At 39.6% G+C, this 23263-nt stretch overlaps 1 protein-coding gene across 5 annotated transcripts in view; it reads right to left on the bottom strand.

The window, feature by feature from the left end:
- Positions 1–23263, bottom strand: part of ARHGAP26 (Rho GTPase activating protein 26) — a 431503-nt gene that overhangs the window by 150330 nt on the left and 257910 nt on the right. For all 5 annotated transcript variants that reach the window (XM_035014358.1, XM_035014359.1, XM_035014361.1 and 2 more), the window contains exons 15-17: positions 12957–13044; positions 11249–11307; positions 9620–9725 (exon numbers count right to left, since the gene is read on the bottom strand). In XM_035014358.1, the coding sequence (XP_034870249.1) occupies positions 9620–9725; positions 11249–11307; positions 12957–13044 (253 nt within the window). The remainder of the gene's footprint in view (positions 1–9619; positions 9726–11248; positions 11308–12956; positions 13045–23263) is intronic.

Raw genomic sequence — 23263 nt, 5'->3', positions numbered from 1 at the left:
GGAGGGAAATCCACATCAAGAGTGCACTACGGGGTAAGCTGGAGGCACAGAGAACAGTTTTTACAGCGGATGGCAGTGTTTAATCTGGGAATGGTATCTGAGAGGGCAGGCGAACTGAGGAAGAATGAAGGAAAGTCAGACTCTCCCACAAAGAGAAACATTTTGAAGATCACAAAGATGAGTGGAAATTTCCAGACCACGCAGACTAAGATGAGTCTTCATGATATAACGTGTCATCCTCCTCCAGGAAATTAATAGTTATTAAACTGCAGCACAGACAGCTGCTTCTGAGATGAAATCAGCCTTGCAACACTAAGAAGCAGAGGGCGAAGGTGAGTAGTTGCTAACCTTCCAAAGAAGTCAGCCCCACATAGCTTCTTTCAAACAGGTGCACTGCACTCTACAGGGCATTTGACTCATGAAGAGCCCTGAATACTCACAGGGAAGTGTGAAGCTTGGTGTAAGGTATGACCTGAAAGCAGGTATTAATGGGCTCTTTCTCCCAGATGACCCTGCGCTGGCAGATCCCTTGCTAGGAAGGGTGAAAGCAATGGTCGGCCCTTTGGCCAAATGCACACAGAGTGCCAAGAAAACAAAACTAGAGCAAAAATAAACACATGCACACACAAAAATCCAAGTGGGTAAGAGCTGTGTGTGCTACGTCGTCAGCATCAAGCCCTAAGGTTTTTGCTCGCCAATAACGGAACTATGAAGGAAGTCCCATTCCCTGAGTAAGAATGACTGGTTTTGGCTTAATCGCTTGAACAATTCTCCTATTTTCCCTCACTTTACAAGACACGGCTCCATGATCCTCCTTCCCCCATCCCCCAATTCCTCAAATAGATTATAAAGATTTTTTTTTTTTTAATTTATTTGAGACAGAGAGAATGAGAGACAGAGAGCAGGAGAGGGAGGAGGGTCAGAGGGAGAAGCAGACTCCCTGCTGAGCAGGGAGCCCGATGTGGGACTCGATCCCAGGACTCCAGGATCATGACCTGAGCCAAAGGCAGTCGCTTAACCAACTGAGCCACTCAGGCGCCCCCTCAAATAGATTATAAAAGCTGACAATTATGGAGGGTGTCCTATATGCCAGACACTCTTCTAAGAGCTCTATGTGGATTAATTCATTTAATCCTCACAACAACCCCGAGAGGGCAGGTGCTATTGCTGTCTCTAGGTTTCCCAGAAAGAAGAGTAAAATAGGTGAAGGCTTCTATACCTTACTTCTCTATGCTTTACTAGGGGGCTCACAGGGGGAGTGAGGCAGAGAAGCCAGCCACCGCCAGGTTCAAGCACTGGCACTTGCTTCATCTCTTGGGACCATCTCATGAGCGGCTAAGGACTGCTGTCTGGAATGCCCAGCTCCTATCCCCCATTAGTCAAAGGTTTCCCCTCAGGCCTTTTAAAATATCCCCTTGCTTTCCAGGTTGTGCGTGCATTGATGCCACTTGGTGTCATGCCTCCCTGGGATGGGAGGGCAGAGGCAGGAGGCACCTGGTCTGGGCACGAGGAGACAAGCTGCCAGGCTGCACCTGCATGAAGCAAGGTGCAGGTTACACCCGGTTCCCGCAGTGCTGGCTGACATACACCCAGGACAAGCCAAGAGAATCTCATGTGCTAACTTAGAAGTTTCTGATAGTATTATTTGAGCTCCGTTTTCACATGAGGAGACTCAGGCATAGAGAAATAATTCACGTGAGGTTATAGAAGAGACAAGAGCAAGACCAGGCGGTCTGGCTCCAGAAATGGTCTCTTAATCGCTGTGCTCTCAATGATGAGCTTCGACTACGTAGAAGTCTGCCGGCTGCCTCAACTGCAGCTGCCAGGTGTGAGCCACAGGAGTTGTGAAGAACTGGTTAGGAAACCGGTCAGCATTAAGAAAACAAGTATTACAGATAATGCTCACCATTCAGTGCAAAGAGGACACAATGGGAGTGAATCCATCACTGCTGTGCCGCCAAAGAGAGAATTTAACAAAATCAATCATGGGCCTAATGCCTAAGAAAGACGGCTCATCAGAGCAGAAATAAATGAAATGGGGACTAAAAGGGCAACAGACAAGATCAAGGAAATGAAGAGCTGGCTTTTTTGAAAAGATAAACAAAATAGATGAAACTTTAGCTAGATTCACCAAGAAGAAAAAGAAAGATGACTCAAATTCGGGAACGAAAGAGACTTAAAAAGAAAGGAAATAAAGGAAAAAGAAAAGAAAGAGAGAAAGAAAGAAATCTGGCTCTGCTAAAAGTTAGCAAAGAAGAAACAAAGTCATGTCCATGTTAGTTAATACCCTCGCTTTGATAACACCCCACAATAAATGGGGGCAGCCACTGAGAAAGGAGAAGATAGTGTCTTTCTCTTTGCTCCTCCTGGAACTTGAGAGGGAAACTCCGTGGCTGACTCTGGGGTCAGAAGAGGAAGAGGTACATCAGAGAACAGGAAAGTCATTGAAAACATTAACCCAACAGAAGTGGAACAACTCAGTGCAAACAGGAGACCCAAATCAAAGGCGCTCCAAGACTGCTGAGCATTAACAGCTTGAAGCCAAGAATTTCCCCTTGCAGAATGCATGTTTCTTAGGCTGTGAAGGATTTAGTTCTTTGAATTCAGAAATTATGGTTTTTTTTTTAAGAGCAAAAATCTAAACTGAACTTGTATCTTTCCTTCTCCTAACCCTAAAGGTTGAAAGGTCATAAAATAGAGAAATTCTTGAGTTGAAAAGTAAGTGAAGGTCTGGCAGCTAAGTAAGGATTGAGCTCTAATTTTGTCTACATTTCCATTAATTTAAAGTGCTAAGTTGCCTGTTTGCTTTAAAATATGTGGTTCTCCTCTTTGCAGTATCCCTTTAAATAGATTTTCCTTTCACTGTGCCAAAAATAGCTAGAGAAGGTCCTTTGAGAATCCCATTCTTAGTCTTAAAAAAATACATTCTCCTCCCCAGCCCATACACATAAACAGGCCTGGAAGCACTTCTTCCTAACTTCTTCCAGGGACCTCTAATTTATCAGAAATAATAAATATTACAGGAGAAAAACATAGCCGGTCAGGGAAGTGATTCTCCCAGCCCATTTCTGCTTATTCATTAATTATGTGATCACCCAATATCTAGCCCCTCTTTTGGGATTAGCAGATAGGAGGGCCAGGTGCTGAAAATCCAAATGCCTACCCCATGGCCAGGCAGGGGGGCACAAAAGAGGTAGACCAGACACAAGGGACAACAGGGACAGCTAGGATTTAGTGCACTGAAGAAGGCATGCCCAGGGGGTTAGGGTGTGGCCTCTAGCCAGTTGGAGCCAACTGTGAGCAAAGAGATCTAAATTTTTTCAAGTAAAATCACCCCTGTTAAAAATGTTAGAAATCTGTCCAAATTTTAAAAATGGCAACATGTGGAACAACAATACCAAACAGAATGCATGTATGCACTACTCTGGCTGGACACCCTTGTTTGCAACCTCTAAGTAAGAAACAAAAGATAAAGGAAGACAGACTGCCTGTCCCGTGGGAGTTTACGACCTAGTAGGATTAAGAAGATAGACACTTGATCAACTGTCCCATAAGGTGGAATGTGATACCTGCTAAAAGGGAGAAATAAGCAAAGGCTACGGGAGCTGAGGAAAGCGAGAGCGCCCCTTGAGGCAGAAAGGATTCTTGTGGTCAGTGACATCTGAGCTGGGGCTAAAGAATGAGGTAGACTTTGCCAGGCAGAGACTGGGGAGGGACCATTCCAGACAGAGGAAAATGAATTGCACAAGGTAAAAAGAGGGAGCTGGAAAGAGAATGTTTGAGAAATGGTCAAGAGACTCTTCATGCTTCTACTTGACAAATATTCGTTGAGTGTCTACGTGAGCCACACAGCAGGGATGCAGAGGTGATCATGAAGGGACACAAGATGAGACTGCTATGTGTGAGAGGGTCCAGTCCAGACAAGGTGTTAGAGGCCGTACCCTGAGTTTTATCTTCAGAGCAATGGGAAAGTTTCCTTTGAATTTTTTTAAGTAAGGGAATCACATGTTGAGATCTGCAGTGCTCCAAGTTCCCTAGCTGCAGAGCATGCATTCTGTGGACTGGAAGGGAGCCAGAGTGAGCTGGGAGGAGGCCTTTGCAAGCAGTCTGGGAAAGAGAGAATACCAGCTTGGACCAGGGGGCTGGGGAGATTCAAGAGGTAGAAAGGGGTTAAAATCACCAAAACTATCAGTTCTGGGTAGGATTCGGTGAGTTAGAAGCCAAATGGGACTGGAGAATGTGGTCAACATGGCTCCATGGGGGTATCAGGGCACACCACCAGTGGCCCAGCAGCCAAGCAATTCCGTACCAGCAGCAGTGGGTGTCCAGTGGTTACTAGAGAGAAGGAAGGTTTAGGAGCCAGGGTGTGTGGCCGAGGGAAGATTGCCAGAGAAGCTCACAGGAGCTTTCCATTTTAGAAAGTGATCATCTCAAATGCACTATTTTCTTTTAAATGTGCTTTGTAAAATTCCACAGCTATTTTGCTTGGACTAGTCTTGAGGGCAAGCAAATAACTAGCTCTTCTCATGTTCAACAGTTCGTCACTAAATTAAATCTTAGCCTTCAGACTTGGGATGGAGGAAGAAGGAATATTAGAATATCTATAAGATATATGTTAATGCCAAGTATCCATGCCCACTTCCTTTTATTTTGACCCTCTTTTAAGAACTTCGAAGAATGCTAGTTAACCATCACGGTCCATCCTCCTTGGTGCCAAGGCCTAGCAATGACTTTCTTTATAACCACAGGCATTTGTAAATGAACCCAATTCACTCTCCTTCTGATCATTAAGGAAATATGAATACATCCTTCTTGATTGGCAGGAATGCCTGGAAGTACTCATACTCCAGTCACAGAAAGGTGAAAACAGCCAAGCCACTAGATGCTTAACTCTTGATAACTTGTGACAATGGAGTCTACATATTTTGACAAAGTCTCACTTGTATGCCAAGCATTTGCCCCAAATCATTTTATGATTTCTGCAATATACAGAATTTTGTCATTTTTGCAAAGCCACAAGTAACAGATCATCCAAATAGACATGAGACGACTGGGTAATGAAAAGAACAATAGGAATCAGCAAGTGGCAATGAGACTAAAGTTGATTTTGCCCTCTTCATTTCTCTCTCACCTTCCACCCCTCAAATCTTAGAATTTTAGTGTATGTGTGTCCATACTCAGATGTATTCCTCTTCCCTCCCAAATTGCCTTATCTGTCCCATATGTCTTAATCGAGTTAGCACACCACATGAAGATCATTCAATGGATTTAATGCTCTCCATTGAATCTTATTTTATCAAGACTATTTGCAGTAAGCATTAGACACTGCCTACTCAGAGCTTTTATACTGATATCCAGGCCTCCCACCAATGGCCCAGGGAAGTCCTGTTTGGTGTAAAAAATCATGGTGGCCCCATTCCCCTTGTTGGAGATTGCGTCAAACCAGTAAGATGTGATGGGAAGTCTGGAGAACTTCTGGGGAAAATATCATCATAGCTCTTAAAAAGAGAAGCAAAGAAAAAATAATGCTTTTTCTGCCTCTGGACAACCACAAATGTGCAAGGATGCAACACAACATCTTATGACACTGACCTAGACATAGACAGCACAGTGATGCTGGCTGTGAGCAACACCATAGAAATAACCTGAGTTATTTCATGAGCCAAGAAATTAACCAACCCTTAAGGCTGATTCTGTGTAATGAGAAATAGATTCCTTTATTGTTTAAGCCATTTCGAATTGGATTTTCTGTTTCTTACAGCCCAGAGCATCCTAAAGGATACAATACCTCTTTGTAGAAGCAAGAAAAGGGCTCTACCACTTTCACAACATCCTAGCAACAAAGGAATAGTTGCTTCAAAAAAAGAAGAGACTAAGATTGATTTCTCAATAAGTGTTTTGGGAAAACCAGCTGTGAAAAGGTATTTTTAATAGCCACTCCTGATGTATGGAGAGTCCTTTGAAATCCTCCCAATGCAGCATAAACACTGTAATAAAATGATGATGAGTCACTGTGAATGGTATGTGTGAGGATATGCAACATACTTGGAGTCATCATAATATGTAAACATTAGGAAACTACCATGAAATTTGTCTTTATTATTCATCTACTCTTATTTCTTTCTACAATTATAATATTGGGAATTTTTTGTCTTCTCCACTCCTTTTACCTGATGAAAACGCAGAATCACATGATTAGAAGGGAACTCAGAAAACTGAAGCTGAGAGAGGTTGACTAATTTCCACAAGATCCCGGGGCTAGCTGGGGACCATTTTATTATTAAAAATGCTTTATGCAAAATAAAAAAAAATGTTTTATGCATGATTTTAAAACAAAACCATTTGCTGAACACTCAATTTAATGCAATGTCAAACTGTAAGGATATGGGAAATCAAAACTGGATTTTTTTTTTTTTAGTAATTTGATTATGAAATCTCCTTTTTGAATTCACTGCTTTGAGCTTCTTTGTCCTACTTCTATTACCTTCCTAAATGCCAATCCTTTCCACTCAAAATCATTTCTCTCTCCTAGAAAATCCCTGCATATGGCCCTTTCTCTTGGTTAGTGGTTCTCAAAAGACTTTGCATCATAATTACTTGGGAAATAAACCAGACATACAGATTCCCAAGGAGAGTCCAATTTAGTAGAGCAGGGGTGGGGTCCCTCAATATCAATTGTAAACAAACATTCCAGGTGAGTCTAGCTGTGCTTTGAGGCACATGACTCCAGACTATATACTAGATTCCAGGATCCAAATAGAAAACATCTAATTATCATAGTAGATTTAAGCTGGAACAACAAAAATATGTGCATAGTTGCCTATAATTTTTATGTTCCCTCGGAGGTCTGAAACAAACCCAAGAGCTCTGTGATTTGGATGCACCCTGGTAATCATTTGCTTGGAGGCTTTGAGATTTTAGCCTTTTCCCCTAAGACCTTTTTCCCTCTGAATGCATTTCTACTTGGGATTAAATATAAAATGTCTTAACTCTCTCTCCACAGCTAAAAGAAATCAATTTTAGAAAGTTTCAAAAGAGCACTTTAAAAATTGCACAATACAAAGTATCTTCTCTTTGAACCAGACGATAGAGAGATGCACAGGGCATACAGGATAGGTAATGAGAGCAGTGAACATGGGTTTTCTAGCAGATCTAGCCCTGAAATCAAAACTTAGGAAGGAAGTTGACCATTAAGTAAGTGGACCAGAGGAACAATAGCTCAGGCATATCAGAGAGTAAGTCTGAAACTGAGAAAACTGGAATCAGACAAACCCCTTATCCCAAGTTAACTATCCCTTCCTGGTCAATTTTAAAATAGGACAATGCTGTAAATGAGAATATAGCATTTAAATGGAATCTTAGAACTCCTCTGGGTGCCAAAGCATTTTTTCAGACCTAATAAATACTCCTTACTGGAATGAGCAATGCTCATTTATACCCATCTCCTCCAAGACACTTTTAATTCTGATCTTCTGAGACCAAGAACACAGCCTACTGAGAATTTAAGTCTGTGTGTCATAACATCGGCTCTGACCAACTCACACTATGGTCTCTATGTAGATTCCTTAAGGATTAAATGAACAAAGAAATGCCACATAACCTCATAGAATCAAAGAAAATTATTGTGATTGTGAATCAAAGACAAGACATAATGCTCCATAAATGCTATACTGTAAGTAACTCCAGCAACAAAATTGATTTAAATTTGTTAGAAGGCAAAAAGTCGAGGTCACAGCTGTCACTTGCATATTCCAGTTGTACTCCTCGTTAGGTTAGGGACAAAGATGAAGTGAATTTAATGGGGTTTGGAACACAGAGGTGGACAAGAGGGAGAAAGTGAACCATCCCCCAAGAGATAAACAGGCTCAAGTGTTTAAGAGCTACCTTAACAGTTTTCGATGTTTTTTAAAATCTTTTTCTTCCCCCTTTTAAGATTCCTAACAATCTCAGGGCACTTTACAAATGGGCAGATGCAGTAGTGAGTCCGCTGGATCACTGTTTACTCTTGGTCATGCTCAGTCCTGTTAAGCTCTCATCACAATTCCACAACTTGGAAAGCCCACTGCTCCCAGCTAGTTCCGAAGCCTTCTCTTCCAGCTGCTCCCCGGAGGCTCAAAGCCTAGTGGCCAAAACAGAGCAGCTATCGAGCATCTCCACACACACTTGGCCAGAGTATGTACCCAGAACTTGCTCTGTTTCAGTAAAGGCCCTTCAAGTGTGCAAAGTTTTGTAGCTAAGATCTAAACCAGCTTTTCCATTGAACAAATGCCGGACTGGGTTGTGGGGAATAGGCACCAAACTGTCATCTCATAGCATCTGGAGTCACTTTTCAAATCCAGTTCTCATTATTTTAAACACACTTCATCAGGATTCTTTGACATTTTTTGGGCATTCCCCTTGTAAGCTTGCACGTTCTCTGCTATGCTTAATTGTTTCTGAACATGCATGCAGTCCCAATACCGCACGGCAAGAGAGACATTTGACCACTAACAGAGCAATCCTTGACTCTGCCTAATTGCTTCTGACCAACACGCTAAACACTCTTGCTTCTTCATAATTAAGATCTGCGGAAATCTTTATGGTAACACATACACTCTCTCTCCACAAGGCAGTATCAACATGCTTGGTAGAAATATGAAAACAAACCATCATAACCTTCCTCAGCTGACTATCAACTTATCCCAAAGAAATGACTTAATGGCATGAGCAAAGTGTGGGTAAGGACCAAATGCATAACACATCAATCAGTTCCATAGAGTGTACGGCTTAACGGTTTAAGTTAGCTGTTACATTCTGTCCTTTTTTTATACTCCAGTCTCCAATCAAGAACATTCATCCAAGTCAATGGAAGATTAGAAGGTATGCACATGGAGTCACTGACACAGCAAGGGAAGTCAGGAAGGCCATTCCCAAAACGGTCCAGCAATAGTAAATAAACAAAAATTCAAAACCATTCCAAGAGTAAATATTCTTTGCAGGACAATCAGGCCCCATGCTGAATGCCTCGCTTATCTCAGAGGGCAAGTAGGCATTTGTCAAAGATAGTTTCTTTATTCCCTAGGCTTTAACACAGGTAACTTTTAAAAGCACTGACATTGTAGATAAATAAAGGGGCTCCTACTATCCAAATCTGACTGATGAAGAAATTAAGGTCCATGGCTTGTCCAGGGCTCACTGAGTGGCTTCTTAAGAACACAGTCAACTATAGAACCCAGGCCTCTTTACTACAAATCCCAGGTCTATAAACCCACAACATATTCCTATTTGTCTCTGATCATCAAAAGAACACACAACTCCTGAAAACTGGGCTTAGTGACCTGGTTATCAAGGAGGACATATTCCTATTTGCCCTTGGTCATCACAAGAGCAAAAGGCCCCTGACCTCTCTGCCTGGTGGCCTGGTATCTTGGGCGCTTCCCCAGCCTCCTCTGTAAGGACCATGTGGCATTTACTGCTGTTTCCACTGCAGTTAACATTTCACACATTTCTTTCCTAAGCCTCCAGCATTTCTGATGCAATAGTGGGAGAGGGAAACCTGAGCAGAACCGAGACCAGCTTTAGTGCTAAGACATGAACTTTCCAGGAGTGAGAAGAGGGTAGCATTCAGTCTTAAACCTACTTTGCCAAGTGGTTCATGAGCAGCTGTAACATCTGTCTATTTTTCTCTGGGAGCCGATGAACAAGGCTGTGGATTTCAGAGACCCGAGACTCCTGGTTTTCCAACTCTGCAAAGGAAGGAAGAAGGTAATATTTGATCAGTGTCACAGCCAAATCAGATTACAAAACAAAATCAAAGGAAACCAAAGGTTGGGCACTAACAGACGGAGGATTTCTCAAAGGTTTAAGAGCCTGTTCTATGGACTCATGGCTAGAGCTAGCAGTGTTTTTAATGGTACTTTCTGGAACAGTTCATTAAAAAAAATGACTGTCAAAAAATTCAAGCCAAAATGATGACGGGAAGAAATGGAGCCAGTCAACTGCACACTCAGAGCAAACAGAAACTTGGGAGCAGCCGGCTTCCTAGAATGATGGCTTCATTTCAAGGAAGGAAGGAACTTTATGGGCACTTGTCAAATGACAAACAAATTGTACATGAACAACATTACAAGGGTCTCGAATATCAAAACAACGTCTCAAGACAGCATCCAACAAATCAAAGGCAATGTCCAGTCATTCTCAAGTCATGTGTGACACCAACCAGCCTGGTGGAAGAAAGAAATTGCTGATAAAATATGTAAATCTTTCTGCCCACCTGCCACCTTAATCAAACCCTGCCATGGCTTGGTTGAATTTGGGTAAGTGGCTTCACTTCCCTGGGAGATAGACTGGGAGTGCTCACCACACCTATTTTTAGGACTGATGTGAGGTTTAATTAGAGAATGGTTGCTATGGGTTTGGAATTTCTCTGAGAAAGAAATCACATAAACACGATCTTCACTCCCAGCTTTCTCTCAAGTCTTTCTCCTCCCTCTTTTAAGGAGACAACTCTGAGAAGATAAGGCCACCAGAACATTAGGTACTACTAAATTGGGCCAGTAGTAGCTACCAGGACAAACAAACTTTGAAGGCTTAAAGGAAACAGGGAGAGGCACAGAGACTATTGACATAATAGCACTGTGGAGATTCATGCCAGATTTAAATCTGGTAGAGAATCTTACTGCCCCTTACAGGAGGCCTGCCCCACGTACACAGATTCCAGTATACTTAGGGTAGCTTGCACCTAATCCCTATGTATTTTAATACCAGTAATATGACGCAAGGGACCTGGATGATATAGCTGAAGAATGATCATAAGCTGTAAATGGAAGCCATGATGGAAAGAGGACTGGGAAGTTATATAAATGGTGTCATATTCAAGGAAACACTTCCAATGCTCAATTTAGGTAATGTGCAAAGTCTGATTCATTCTGCAAAATGCTACTCAAGGGCTAGGAAAAAACCCAAGGAGTTAGAACTCCAATAATCAAAATTAGAAAGCCAAACTTGCTTTTCTTTCCTCCCCTCACCCCAAAAACACACTTCTGAAGTTTCTCTCCTCTACTGTAAATTCAATATGGTAGCAGGCCTTTGACAATCCCAGTTTGGTTTCATTTCTATTTTGTGTCCATCTCGTGAGCATGTGTGTAGGTATTTACATGCAAAATACAAAGGGTAGAAAGTATTTATTTTGGGATACTGACTGTTCTTTGAAATAGAAAAATGTATTCCTTTCCCCCCTTAAAACTCTGGCAAAAAAAAAACCACCTACTTGCTGCTTTGATGAAACTTCTTTGAAACTGGTACATCATGAGTGGTCCTGGAAGCATTCTGGGATAAAAGGATATACACCAGTCAGCTTAATAAAAACAAACAGACTCTAAATAACAGCATAGACGCTGCCCAACTATATACAGACTAAGATCAAGGGACACAATAGCAACTCAACTTAGTCCAACTGAGTTTCCCGTTTGAAAGGGTCCTGAGATTTCCCGTGACATTTTCATGCTCTTTCTTCTTTAAGGGAATGGATACAACTACGTTTCCTAGTTACAACTAGGAAAGTGCTAATGTGAAAGTCTAGCACAAACCAAGAGATTTCCTTTTCAGTCAGTGACTCACCCATTGACAAGAGCATTTTAAGATGTGTCTGAGAAAAAGGCAACTAACTAAACATTTGTAATTACCTGTGCTTAAACTCTTGTCTTCCCAGCAGCTTGTTATCAGAATCAGTTCATCTGGAAACACTATGGGAGACTTCTGTGTTTTTGTGGCAAATTCACTAGCGAGTGTTGCTCCAGTTCTAGCCCAATGTTAGGGCTAGAACCCCTAACATTAAGCACGATATAATCAAATTTTATCTAGTTTTTTAAAAATATGTTTCATACTTAATGTTTGTTAGCTAATCAATATCAACATGCACAAATTAAGTGCTAAATACAAACCTCTCTGGTATGGTTTTGTGCAAACTACAGTGATAGTATATGTGCTATGAATGTTTAATCAGTATGTTTAATGAGTGTGTTTAACTATAAACTTCAGCTTTTTTCTGACAGTCCAAATAATAACCTTCGCAACAGACTATAAATTATTCTTGGCTCAGGTTTTATTTTATTCTCATCAGAACCCCTAATTTAACTCTTGATCATCACTTGCATTACATCTTACTCTTCAAGATCTTTCTATCAATTCCCCAATAGCCAATAAAACCTGCATCACCAATTACTTTTCTGGGGCTTTCTTCCTCCTTTGTTTTTGAGCCAAGTGAATCTTCACAAAACCTGAACAAATGCTTATGCAATTCATGAGTACAGCTTTCCTCTTGGTTTGAGACTGGACCCTCACCTACCCTTCAAGTTCAGGATAAGTTTCAGTCACTTCATGAAACTGATATGGAGGCAGCTAGAATCACCCATTCCCTAATAACCAAGGGAGGGGCAGAAAACAGAAGTCCTATCATGTACATTGTTACAAGAGAAAGAGTCTCTTCTCCAATAAAATAACGTTCTCCTATATAAGCAGAAGGAGTCAAAAAGGACATCCAATAAATTCTCATATTTAAAGGACCAATATCAGCAATATAGTCTATGTGTGCAATGCACAAAATCATTACATAGGATATGTATGTAATCATGCATTTTCAACAGAATGAGATATGTGGTTCCTTGTTTTCTTACTAGAGTATTTGGGGATTTAAGGAAATACCGTATTTTAGGTTCTGTAAGGCTAATTATCATAGTAACTTCTCATAAAGAACAAAGCTTCTTGAATCACTCATGGCATCCCTGCAAATGGCAACCCATCAAGGATGGATGACTTACAATTGGTTTGACCAGCTGAGCTAATTGCACCCACACATAAGCTGTTTCCATATCCAAACACCCACCCAACAGCTCTTTGGAGGCTGGCAATAAAACTGCTTTCTTCCTGATTGCATGATAACAAGCTGGCACCCTGCCCTGCAAATGGAAAGTCCCTACCTTAGGTAGGTCTTCAAAGCACTAGTGATCGTCTTTATCTCCCATTCAGCACAGATATCGGTCTCTGTTTCAGAAGCTGTTTTGGGGTCTAAAAAGAAGAAAAGGCAATGTGTAAACAGGAGCAGAAAATATAGCTAAAAAACAAGCACAGTACATAAAAGCATCAGCCTCTCTATTAACCAAAGAAATCCAAATTAAAACAAAAACAACACCTATTTTTTTGCTGGTTCAGTTAAGAATACGGTTAAAAATCAAAATATCTATTGCTGGCAAAAATGCAGTGAAACTGATCCTCTCATAAACTGCTGGAGGCAGAAGAGATAAAATGCAACAGCTTTGAAAAGCAATTTGGCAATATGTATCAAGAGACATAAAAATGTTTATACCCTTTGAAGCAGTAATCCCACTTCTCACAATCTAGTCTCAGAAAATAAAATAAAGCAAGACCAAAGTTACATACCCCAGGAACGTTTAATACAGGCTAATTCTTTGTAACAGCAGAAAAAATTTAAAAGGAGATAACCTAAATGTCCAATGATGGAAGAATGATTCATTTTGGCATGGCTCCCTGACAGAAAATTGTATTGCATTTACATGATAATGCTGACTATGTAACAATATGGAAAATGCCTAGATTATCACGCAATGTCAAGCAAAAACACCCAAACAAACCAAGATTTGAAAGTTTGTGAGAAACTTGTATGAACAAAGGCTGAAAGGAAATACTCTAAAAGTAAAATAGCGGTTGTGTTAGAGGGGGAGAACTGTTGTTTCTATATTTTCTGAACTATGACTTGATTCCATTACTTTTATATGTACTTTTATAAATTGCCTTAAGCCAAGAAGTGCAATGGGGACCTCCATAATTACGCTGGCTCCTTATCATTCCTCTTTTGTCTCCTCTTGTGTGGACTTGTCAACAAATGTGTGTATTTTAAATGCACATGTATTATAAAGGAAGAGATCACTCTTAGTCTTCCTGGGTAGCACACAGCCCCATCTCACCAACGACGCGGTATCAGAAGTGAAATCTTTCAGCACAGTGAAGACAGAATCCAGCCTTCTCACACGCAAGACTAGTGATTTGCCTCCCAGCTCTCACTCCCATTTCTTTCTATTACAGCACCTCATGTTCGGTAGGGCTGCCCTCTTCTCCCATTCCTATAGTACATATGCTTGGAGGCAGGCTCCATGCTTCCAGGGTTGGGAAATGAGAGTCAGACAGACCAAATCAAAGCACAGCATCTCTCTGACTCCATGGCTAGTTCAGGGAGAATCCAAGACCTAAGCCAGTTGGATCAGAGGGAACTTCAGGACCTTTCTAGGAGACAGGGGAAAAGCTCTCTGCTATTTCCTTTTGGGTTTATACCTGGAAGGTTATCCAACAGTCCTAGGTGTCACCACCTAGAGCCCAAGAGTGAAGTCTGACAGACAAACACAGAGATGAAACAAGCAGAGAGAGCTTGATGATATGGGTTGAGCCCTCGTATTTTGCCCTTCCTTTTTAATCATGCGAGCCAATAAATTCCCTTTGTCCTCAAGCCAGGTGAGGTCAGGTTTTCTGTTTTTTACAATCCAAAGAGAACTATATGATACAGCAGGTAAACAGAAACAGCCACTGGACTCTTTCTGGACAGTCTCAAAGAAAAAAAGAGGTTCCTCCTACAGAGTCAACACCTTTTCAGCTGGAAAGGAAGAATGAGTCACAAGTGGGCACAATATATTTTCTATTTATTAGGAAAGAACCCACTTTCATTCAAGCAGGAAGAGTCCAAATAATCATGAGTGGATTAAGGATTTAGGCTCTAATCCCAGGTAAGGGCACAAATGCAGCTGATACCTACTGCTCTCAGCATGTTCCCCGATACATTTAATTTTTTTTTAAAGATTTATTTATTTATTTTAGGGGAGGGGCAGAGGGAGAAAGAAACTTAAGCAGACTCTGTGCTGAGCATGGAGCCTCTGCGGGGCTTGATCTCACAACCTGAGCTGAAATCAAGAGTTGGATGCTTAACCAACTGCGCCACCCAGGCCTTCCCCTGCCTGATACATATTAGATGAGCCAGAGAAGGTCCCAGCTCACAAAATGTTTGTTTCCTAAAGGCAGCACGTGTATGTGTTTGCAGGTGACGCTGGGCATGAATGAAATCTGTCCTGTCACATGAACAAACAACAAACAACCTAAAGAGAGTGATTTTATTTCTAGGGTCACAGAATAGAGTTCCATCACAGCAAATTTCTGAAAAGTCAACCACATGGTGATTCTCCAAATGACCAAAACCTCTGCCGCTTTAATTCTTTTCTTGCTTTGTCATCTCTCACTCCCTTAATGGTTTCTTCCTGCAGAAGAGTATGTACCAAAAAACTTTGCTTAGCATGACTTTTTCCCCTCCCCAACCCAAGACACATGGAGAGCTGCCATAGTGCATGGTTCCTGGATGCGAGACAACCGTTACTGTACATTTTTCTGAGGAACAAACCAACTTCTACCCAAGAAAGAATGAGTATGACACTAAACAAGCAGTTGGCAGGTCTGGGAGTTATGAACTGTTCCACGAACCACATTTAGCAAACTAATGATTAGCTTCCATTTATTCGGGCTCTGTAACCATAGGAATATTGTGTAACATTACCGAGAGGAGAGTCAGATTACAGCCCTGCTAAAGGGCTTTTTATAGCATCGATGAGGCAAGGCTCAGAACTTGAGCACATCCATTTTAATTCATTTAATATCCAAACTAAATTGAATACAGCCTCCCAAACCACCTAATTTTCAGAAAGTGCTGCCGATTTCCACACCTCCCTTACCGATGCTCCCCCTCACTTAGAGAAGCTTCCTGATGGCACCCAAATATGATGCAAAGACATAATTACAATTATCCTCTGAAGGCAGTACATTTCTCCCCACCAAGTCACCTGACCATTGCATTGCACTGTAAAACGGACCTAAGCTAGAGGATCAAACCAACGTACAGAAAAGCAGCCTGTGGGTAAAGTGAAATGAATGTATTTCTTCATGAATCTACTCCTACATGAATTTGGAAAAATAGGAGACAGACTGGAAGCAGTGGTTACAAGAGGGAATAGTCTCAGAAATATCACAGTGATCAGATGGATCAGCAAGATCCATCTAGTCCAGAACTATGTTGCTGATGAAAACACGACAGACATTCTAGAGGAAATGATCAGGACCAGCCACCTATGTACTCCTAAATTTCCTAAGAATACATTATAATTGTATGCAAATTAATTTTTTCTCTTTAACTGAGAAAATAATACGTGCTCATGGCAAAAAAAAATATTCAAACAAAACAAGTAGATAAACACTGAAAGGTAAACCTTTCCTGTGCTAGAGGCAATTATTAATAACAGTTCTGTGTATGTGTATGCTATCTCTAACAGCATATGCAAACACAAGTATATAATACATACAGCTTTCAAAAAACATAAACACAAGTACACTATACATGTCATTTTGTGCACTGCTATTTTCATTTAACGGTATCTTGAGAAAGTGTTCCACATGAGCACACATATTTATCTACCTCACAGTAGTACTTCACTGTACCATAATGTCCCCATTAATGGAAATTAGGTTATTCCCTGAGTTTTGCTATGATAAACAATGATACAAACTACTGTTTCCTTGTACATGTCTTACCTATAGAAAAAAATCCATCAAAGTAAAATTCCCAGTTCGAAAAGTACATGCATTTTTATTATTTATTATTTAAAGATTTTATTTATTTATGACAGAGAGAGAGCAAGAGAGGGAACACAAGCAGAGGGAGTGGGAGAGGGAGAAGCAGGCTTCCTGCAGAGCAGGGAGCCTGAGGCGGGGCTCAATCCCAGGACCCCGGGATCATGACCTGAGCCGAAGGCAGATGCCCAACCGACTGAGCCACCCAGGCGCCCCGTACATGCATTTTTAATTATGAAAGATATTCCTCAACTACCCCTCAGAGGTTGTACCATTACCTTTGAGAGTGACTCTTTCCCCAAATCCTTGACAATTTTCAAAACTTTGCTCTTAGCCAATCTGAGAGGTGTAAAAAATCCTGTTTTTAATTTGCCTTTTTTTAATGAGGAGGAAGGTTGAGAATCCTCTCCTATGTGCCAAATTTATGAAGTATACTCACCCTTTCTAAGCACACAGTTCCATGACTTTTGGACAAATGTATACAGTCATATAACACCCACAGTCAAGATAAAAGTCATTTCCATCACCACGAAAATCCCCCTGTGCCCTGGGTACAATCAATCATCTCCTTCTACCTCCAGCCCCTGGCAACCACTGTCACAAAGCATAATACTTAGTTTGATCTTTTTATTACTGGATAGAATCAATTTTATGGATATCCCACAATTTGTCCATCCATTCATCAGGTGATGGACATTTGGGTTGTTTCCAATTTTTTACTGTTATGAATAAAGCTGGTATGAATATTTACATACAGATTTTTATATGGACTAAAGTTTCATCTCTTGGGTCACTTCCTAGGAGTGGAACTGGGTAAAAATATGTAGAAGAGGTCACATAGTATGTTCAACTTTATGAGAAATTGCTAAATTGTTTTCCAAAACAGTTGGGTCATTTTGATTTCCCACAGCAACCTGAGAGCTCTAGTTGCTTCACATCTTCATCAATACATGATATGGTCAGGTGTCTAATTTTGAAATTTTAGCTGTCCCAGTAGACATGAAGAAATTTTTTTTAAAATTTGCTTTTCTTTAATGACTCATGATTTTGCTCATCTTTTCATGCACTTTTTGTCCATCTGTGTATCTTCTCTGGTAAACTATTCAAATCTTTTACCCATTTTAAAACTGAGTTGGTTGTGTTCTTATTACTGAATTACTTGAGTTATTTTTAATATATTCTGGATACAATTCATTTATCAGATACATATCTTACAAAAGATTTCTCATCTGCAGCTCTCAATTTCTTTTTCTTAGTAACTTTTAAAGAGCACAAGTTTTTTATTTGGATAAAGGTTAGTTTATCAGGTTTTTCTTTTATGTTTCCTCCTTTTTATATTCTATTTAAGACATCTTTTCTAAATAAAGGTCACCAAAATTTTCTAAGTTTTCTTCTACAAGTTTTATAGTTTCAGCTCCTAGGTTTAGGAATATAATCCATTTTGAGTTAATTTTTAGATATAGTTAAAGATAAAGATGGAATTTTTCCCATATAGCTGTCCAACTGTACATTTGTTGAAACGACTGTCCTTTCCCCCACAGAACTACAGTGATACCTTTATCAAAGATCAACTGACCATATATGTGTGTGTCTTATTTCTAGATGCTCTTGTCTGTTCCACTCATCTGTATGTCATTCCTTAGGAAATACCATGTGATCTTTTCCTTCTGTAAATGTTAGTTGTATTTTCTTTACTGTCTTTTTTTTTTAAAAAGATTTTATTTATTTATTTGAGAGAGAGAAAAAGAGGGAGAGAGCACAAGTAGGGGGGAAGAGCAGACGGAGAAGCAGGTTCCCGGTTGAGCAGGTAGCCCAACACGGGACTCGATCCCAGGACCCTGGGATCATGACCTGAACAGAAGATGGATGCTTAACTGACTGAGCCACCCAGGCACCCCATTCTTTACTGTCTTCAAAATCTTCTTGAGTCTTTCACATTCTCCATCTCCATAACATCTTTGAGGAAGAAGTTTATAAATATATACTATCCACTATGTAAATTAGACTTTTCATTTACCCTACAGGTAATTCTTTCAAGACTAGTTTAATTTCATAAGCAATTTAATTTATTTTATAAATTTTATATTTACATAAATATAAATATATTTTACATTTTATATTTATATATATTTATATATAATCTATATATATTTTTATATATAGTTTAATAAAAATTTCATAAGCAAATTTGTGATTTTCTGATTATAAAAGTCATACATCTTAATACCTTGCATCACTTCCCCTATCTAGTGCCTAAGAATCCAGAGTATCCACAGCCACTTCTGTACGGAGATCTGAAAGCTCTTACTGTGTCAAATCCCTGGTCTTATGAGAACTTGCTTGTAGCATTCCAATAAGCAAAAGTGATGGTAGGAGGTGCAGAGAGGAAGGTGAGCTTCCACCCGGGCTCTCCATTCCCCAAGAACTCAGGATTGTGGTTAATAGCAACCTTGCTAGCTCCAAGAAGGATCAATTAATCCTTCATCCCAACAGTCTATCATGTCCCAGTCCTACACCATCTGTCTGTTCCCTTTTACTGGTGGATAAAATTGGAAGTTAATGAATTACATGGCACTGCTGCTTCCATGAGGCTATAGTCTTCAAAGTCTGGGGCTGTTTCCACTCATGAGTAAACAAGCCTTCAGATCTAAGAAGTTGTCATGAAGAACAACATAGAGAATCCTATTACTTTAGGATTTCTTCTGAAAGAATCTCTGCTTGCTTTATTTATGCTATGCTGTATAAGAATGTGAGAAAAGAAGGGCACAGAAAAAGACAAATATTCAAGGCTTCAGAGGAGTAAGGAAGGATACCTCATGGTGGGATCAGAGAGCAGTGGGTGAGGCATGCTATTGTAATTTGGTGCTTTAAAGCCTTGCAGTCTAATACCTTCCAGGTATTCTCTGTAGCACTAACCTTGCTTTAAACATGAATTAAAAAGGAAAAAGTTACAAGATGACAAAAAATAGCAACATGGAATTTGTACTTTTTCACCACCATGGTGAAATACTAATGAAGATGCACAAAAAAAGGGAAATGAAGTTTCAAAAGCATAACAAGGCTCATAGTCAACATTTTGCCTGTCACCAGAGGAATATCCATCAGGCAGAACTTGGTGAGGCCCTGAGGAAAATCCACTTGCAGGAACCACGTGGTAGGCAATGGCCCTCCACTCACCCTAAACCATAGCCCAAGACACCCCAGGGAGCATCACTGCACTTCCCCCACCCCACCCCAACACACAGAGGGGAAGGTGCTTTCAGGAGTAGCCAGAATTGTCCTGAGATCAAAATTCAGGCAGTGAAATTAGACTGGGGACAGGAGTGTAGGGATATCCCTTTATATCAAGGGAAATGAATTCAGGAAGGAGAAAGTCCTAGAAGAAAGATGTGAGTAACAGCCAAGAACCACAGCACACATCAGATTAACCAGGAATAAACGTCACTTCTCCCAGAACCATGACCAGCAGAATCAGGAGAAATCTATTTAGGCTTATAGGTCCACACTAAAACAAAGATTTTAAAATACCAGAAAGTTGGATGGATTCACATAGACCAGCCCTCCAATACATGTGACAGAATGATTTTAATAGCTTTCAGGAAAATAGCAGTAGAATAAGGAGAATCTAGCCACAGTGAATTTAATGGCAAAGATTTATAAACTTCTCTGTGTTCAGGTTTGATTAAAAATATTAAAAAGCTGATGAAACACTTGGCATAAAATATGAAGACCAAAGCACTCTAACAAAATTTCAGAAAGCACCTGTTCTGTACTATAAATGAAATTCAGAAAACTAATGGATAATATGAAATAAGGCATCAAAGTAAGAAGACACAGACTGAAATAGTAAAGGTCATGGCTGAAAAGTATAAATGAAAACAGCTAAATATGTTAGTAAAGACACAAAAAACTCAATGAGAAAATTAAGGTTTGCATTATAAACAGAAAAAAAACTCAACCCAAAAGAAATTTAAATAAATGACATGGATATGGGGTACAAGTTTGAGAATTTTTGCTAACATACAAAGAATCAGGAGAAAAAAATTGAAAATGTAAAAAATGAAGAAAACTTCTTTTTAAAGATCGAGAATTGCAGAATAACAGAGAATTTGTTTTCCTTTGGAAAAACATATGTAAAAACTCCATCAACAGACTCCAAAATGTATAAAAGAATGATTATATAGTGATACTAAAAAGTAGTAGAAGGGGAGAAATTTTCTTATTAAATGGTTATTGGTCCATCAGATAAGTATCCAAGGAAAAGGAGAGTTATTTTCCATTTTACATAAATATATTCTTGATGGGATGTAAAGAAAACAAAAAGGTTTTGTAATCCTAGATGGAGAAGGTCTTTTAAGGCATAATTCATCTAGGAAAAGGACTGATTTCATGAAAGACTGGACTTTGTAAAAATTTAAAATATTCATAAAATGAAACAAAAACAAACGTACCACAAATAAAGTTCAAGATAAGTGACAAATACAAAAAAATATTGGTAACATAGCCTCCACATCTAAAAGATTCTTACCATCAGAAGATGAATGCACCAATAGAAAAATAGTCTCAAAATCAGGCAATTCAGGAGAGAAGAAAAATAAATCAGTAAGAAACATAGGGAGAATGTCCAACTTCACCCAGAACTACAGAAATGCAAAGTTAAATAAAAAAGAGATACATTAAAAATATATTTGTAATTTATATGCAAAAAAAAGTAATAAAGAGTATAGCAAGGATGTGAGGTAACGGGCACTCCACAAACCGCTGACAGCAAATTTGCAGTATCTGTTAAGGGCCTTGAAAACATGTACATACCTTGGCCCAGCAATTCAACATCTTAAACCCTAGGGAAATCATTCAATATGCATATATAACTTAAAAATAACAACAGCCAACATTTATTTACTAACATGCAGAGGCTTTCAGACTCAGCAACCTGTATGCATCTTTCCTTTAACCCTCACATTATTACAGAAGCAGGAGTTATTACAGATGTTGAGACAAAACTAGACAGGTTTAAATAATTTGTGTAAAGTCAAATGGATAAGCAGTGGAAATGCAACTTGTCTAACTCCAAAATTCATACTTTTAACCTTTGCATCCCCTATGGGGACATTTGCCTGAGTGTTTTCTAGAATGATGAAAAATTGCAATCAGTCTATGTATCCAAGAATAAGGGATTGATTAAAAAGTTGGATCTACACAATACATGGCCAAAAAAAAAATCACATTCTAGAAGAACTTGAATGACATCAGAAAATAAACTGTAGTGTTACATGAAAAAAAACCTATTAAAAAGCAATATATATGCACGGTGTGATTCCACCTTTATAAACATTTTATATTATAGAATATATTTTAATGGTATGATAAAATGGTCAGTAAAGGTTATCTCTGGTCTGCAAGACTTTTATTTTCTTCTTTCCACTTTTTGTATTTCTCCAAATTTGCTATAATCACCACTCACAAACTTTGATCAGAAAAAATGTTATTTAAAAATTAATATAAAGATGTACAGGAAGAAAAACAGATGTAGTGAACAAATCAGCATATAGATGATTTGTATTAAAAAATGAACTAAAATTTGGAAAAATTTATCTTAACATTCAGGGGACAGGAAAAACAATAATATACACATGGAAGACACTATTTCTAGGAATCTGCAAGTGTTCCTGAGACCTTTTCACTCTTCACAGACTAAGGACTCCCACTGCTAGGAGGAAGAGGATTAAGGGTAGCTTTTGGTAGGACACTAGCACCAGGCTACACCACACGTACTAACAGATATTCTAGCAAGCTGTCTTAAGGAATTCTAATCAATAGAAGGAAAAAGTTCTTAAAGCACTGGTTCTATTTTTTTTTTAAGATTTTATTTATTTATTTATTTGACAGAGAGAGCACATGCACCCAAGCAGAGCGGCAGTCAGAGGGAGAGGGAGAAGGCTCCCCGCTGAGTTAGGGAGACGGACATGGGGCTTGATCCCAGGACCCTGGGATCATAACCAGAGCCGAAGGCAGACATTTAACTGAACCACCCAGGCATCCTTCAAAGCACTGGCTCTTAAGATTCCTCTTTTAATCTCAAGTCCTCTAATGTACTAAGAGTATACAAAATAAACTCAAAGTGATCAAAGGAGGTCTCTGGTTTTACTTAATTCTAATCCATACTTTCAATATTAAAAATTCACTACTCCACTTCTGAGAGCCTCTGAAAAATAGTCCATATCCTACCCATTGCCTAGCACCTAAAAGGGCATCCAATCGATACAGAATAAAGCAATAGTAAATGAAGGGTTCACACTCAGCCCAGCCATCTCAGGGAGAGGTTTTGCAGTGTAGGAGCCTTATTTATTCTACACTCTTGGCTAACCCAGCCTAGCACTAATACCAGGAATTGATGAAAAGGGCAGCATGTTAATGCAAGGGAAGAGACCTGCCTTCAGGTTTGGAGTCTTCCTGGTCTAAGAGGTGATTCCTCACTTCCAAGATCCAAACAGGTTATCTTAACTGGTCATGAAAATCACGATACCATTCTCCACTTCTGATGAGATCTTGCACTGTGGTCATCTTTCAGCTCTGGTTGAGCCTCAGTTTGGATTCTAGTCTATCT

This window comes from Mirounga leonina, unplaced genomic scaffold (genome assembly GCF_011800145.1).
Source record: "Mirounga leonina isolate KUSES-001 unplaced genomic scaffold, KU_Mleo_1.0 Mir_168, whole genome shotgun sequence".
NCBI lineage: Eukaryota > Metazoa > Chordata > Mammalia > Carnivora > Phocidae > Mirounga > Mirounga leonina.
This window is presented reverse-complemented; position numbering and strand designations above follow the sequence as displayed.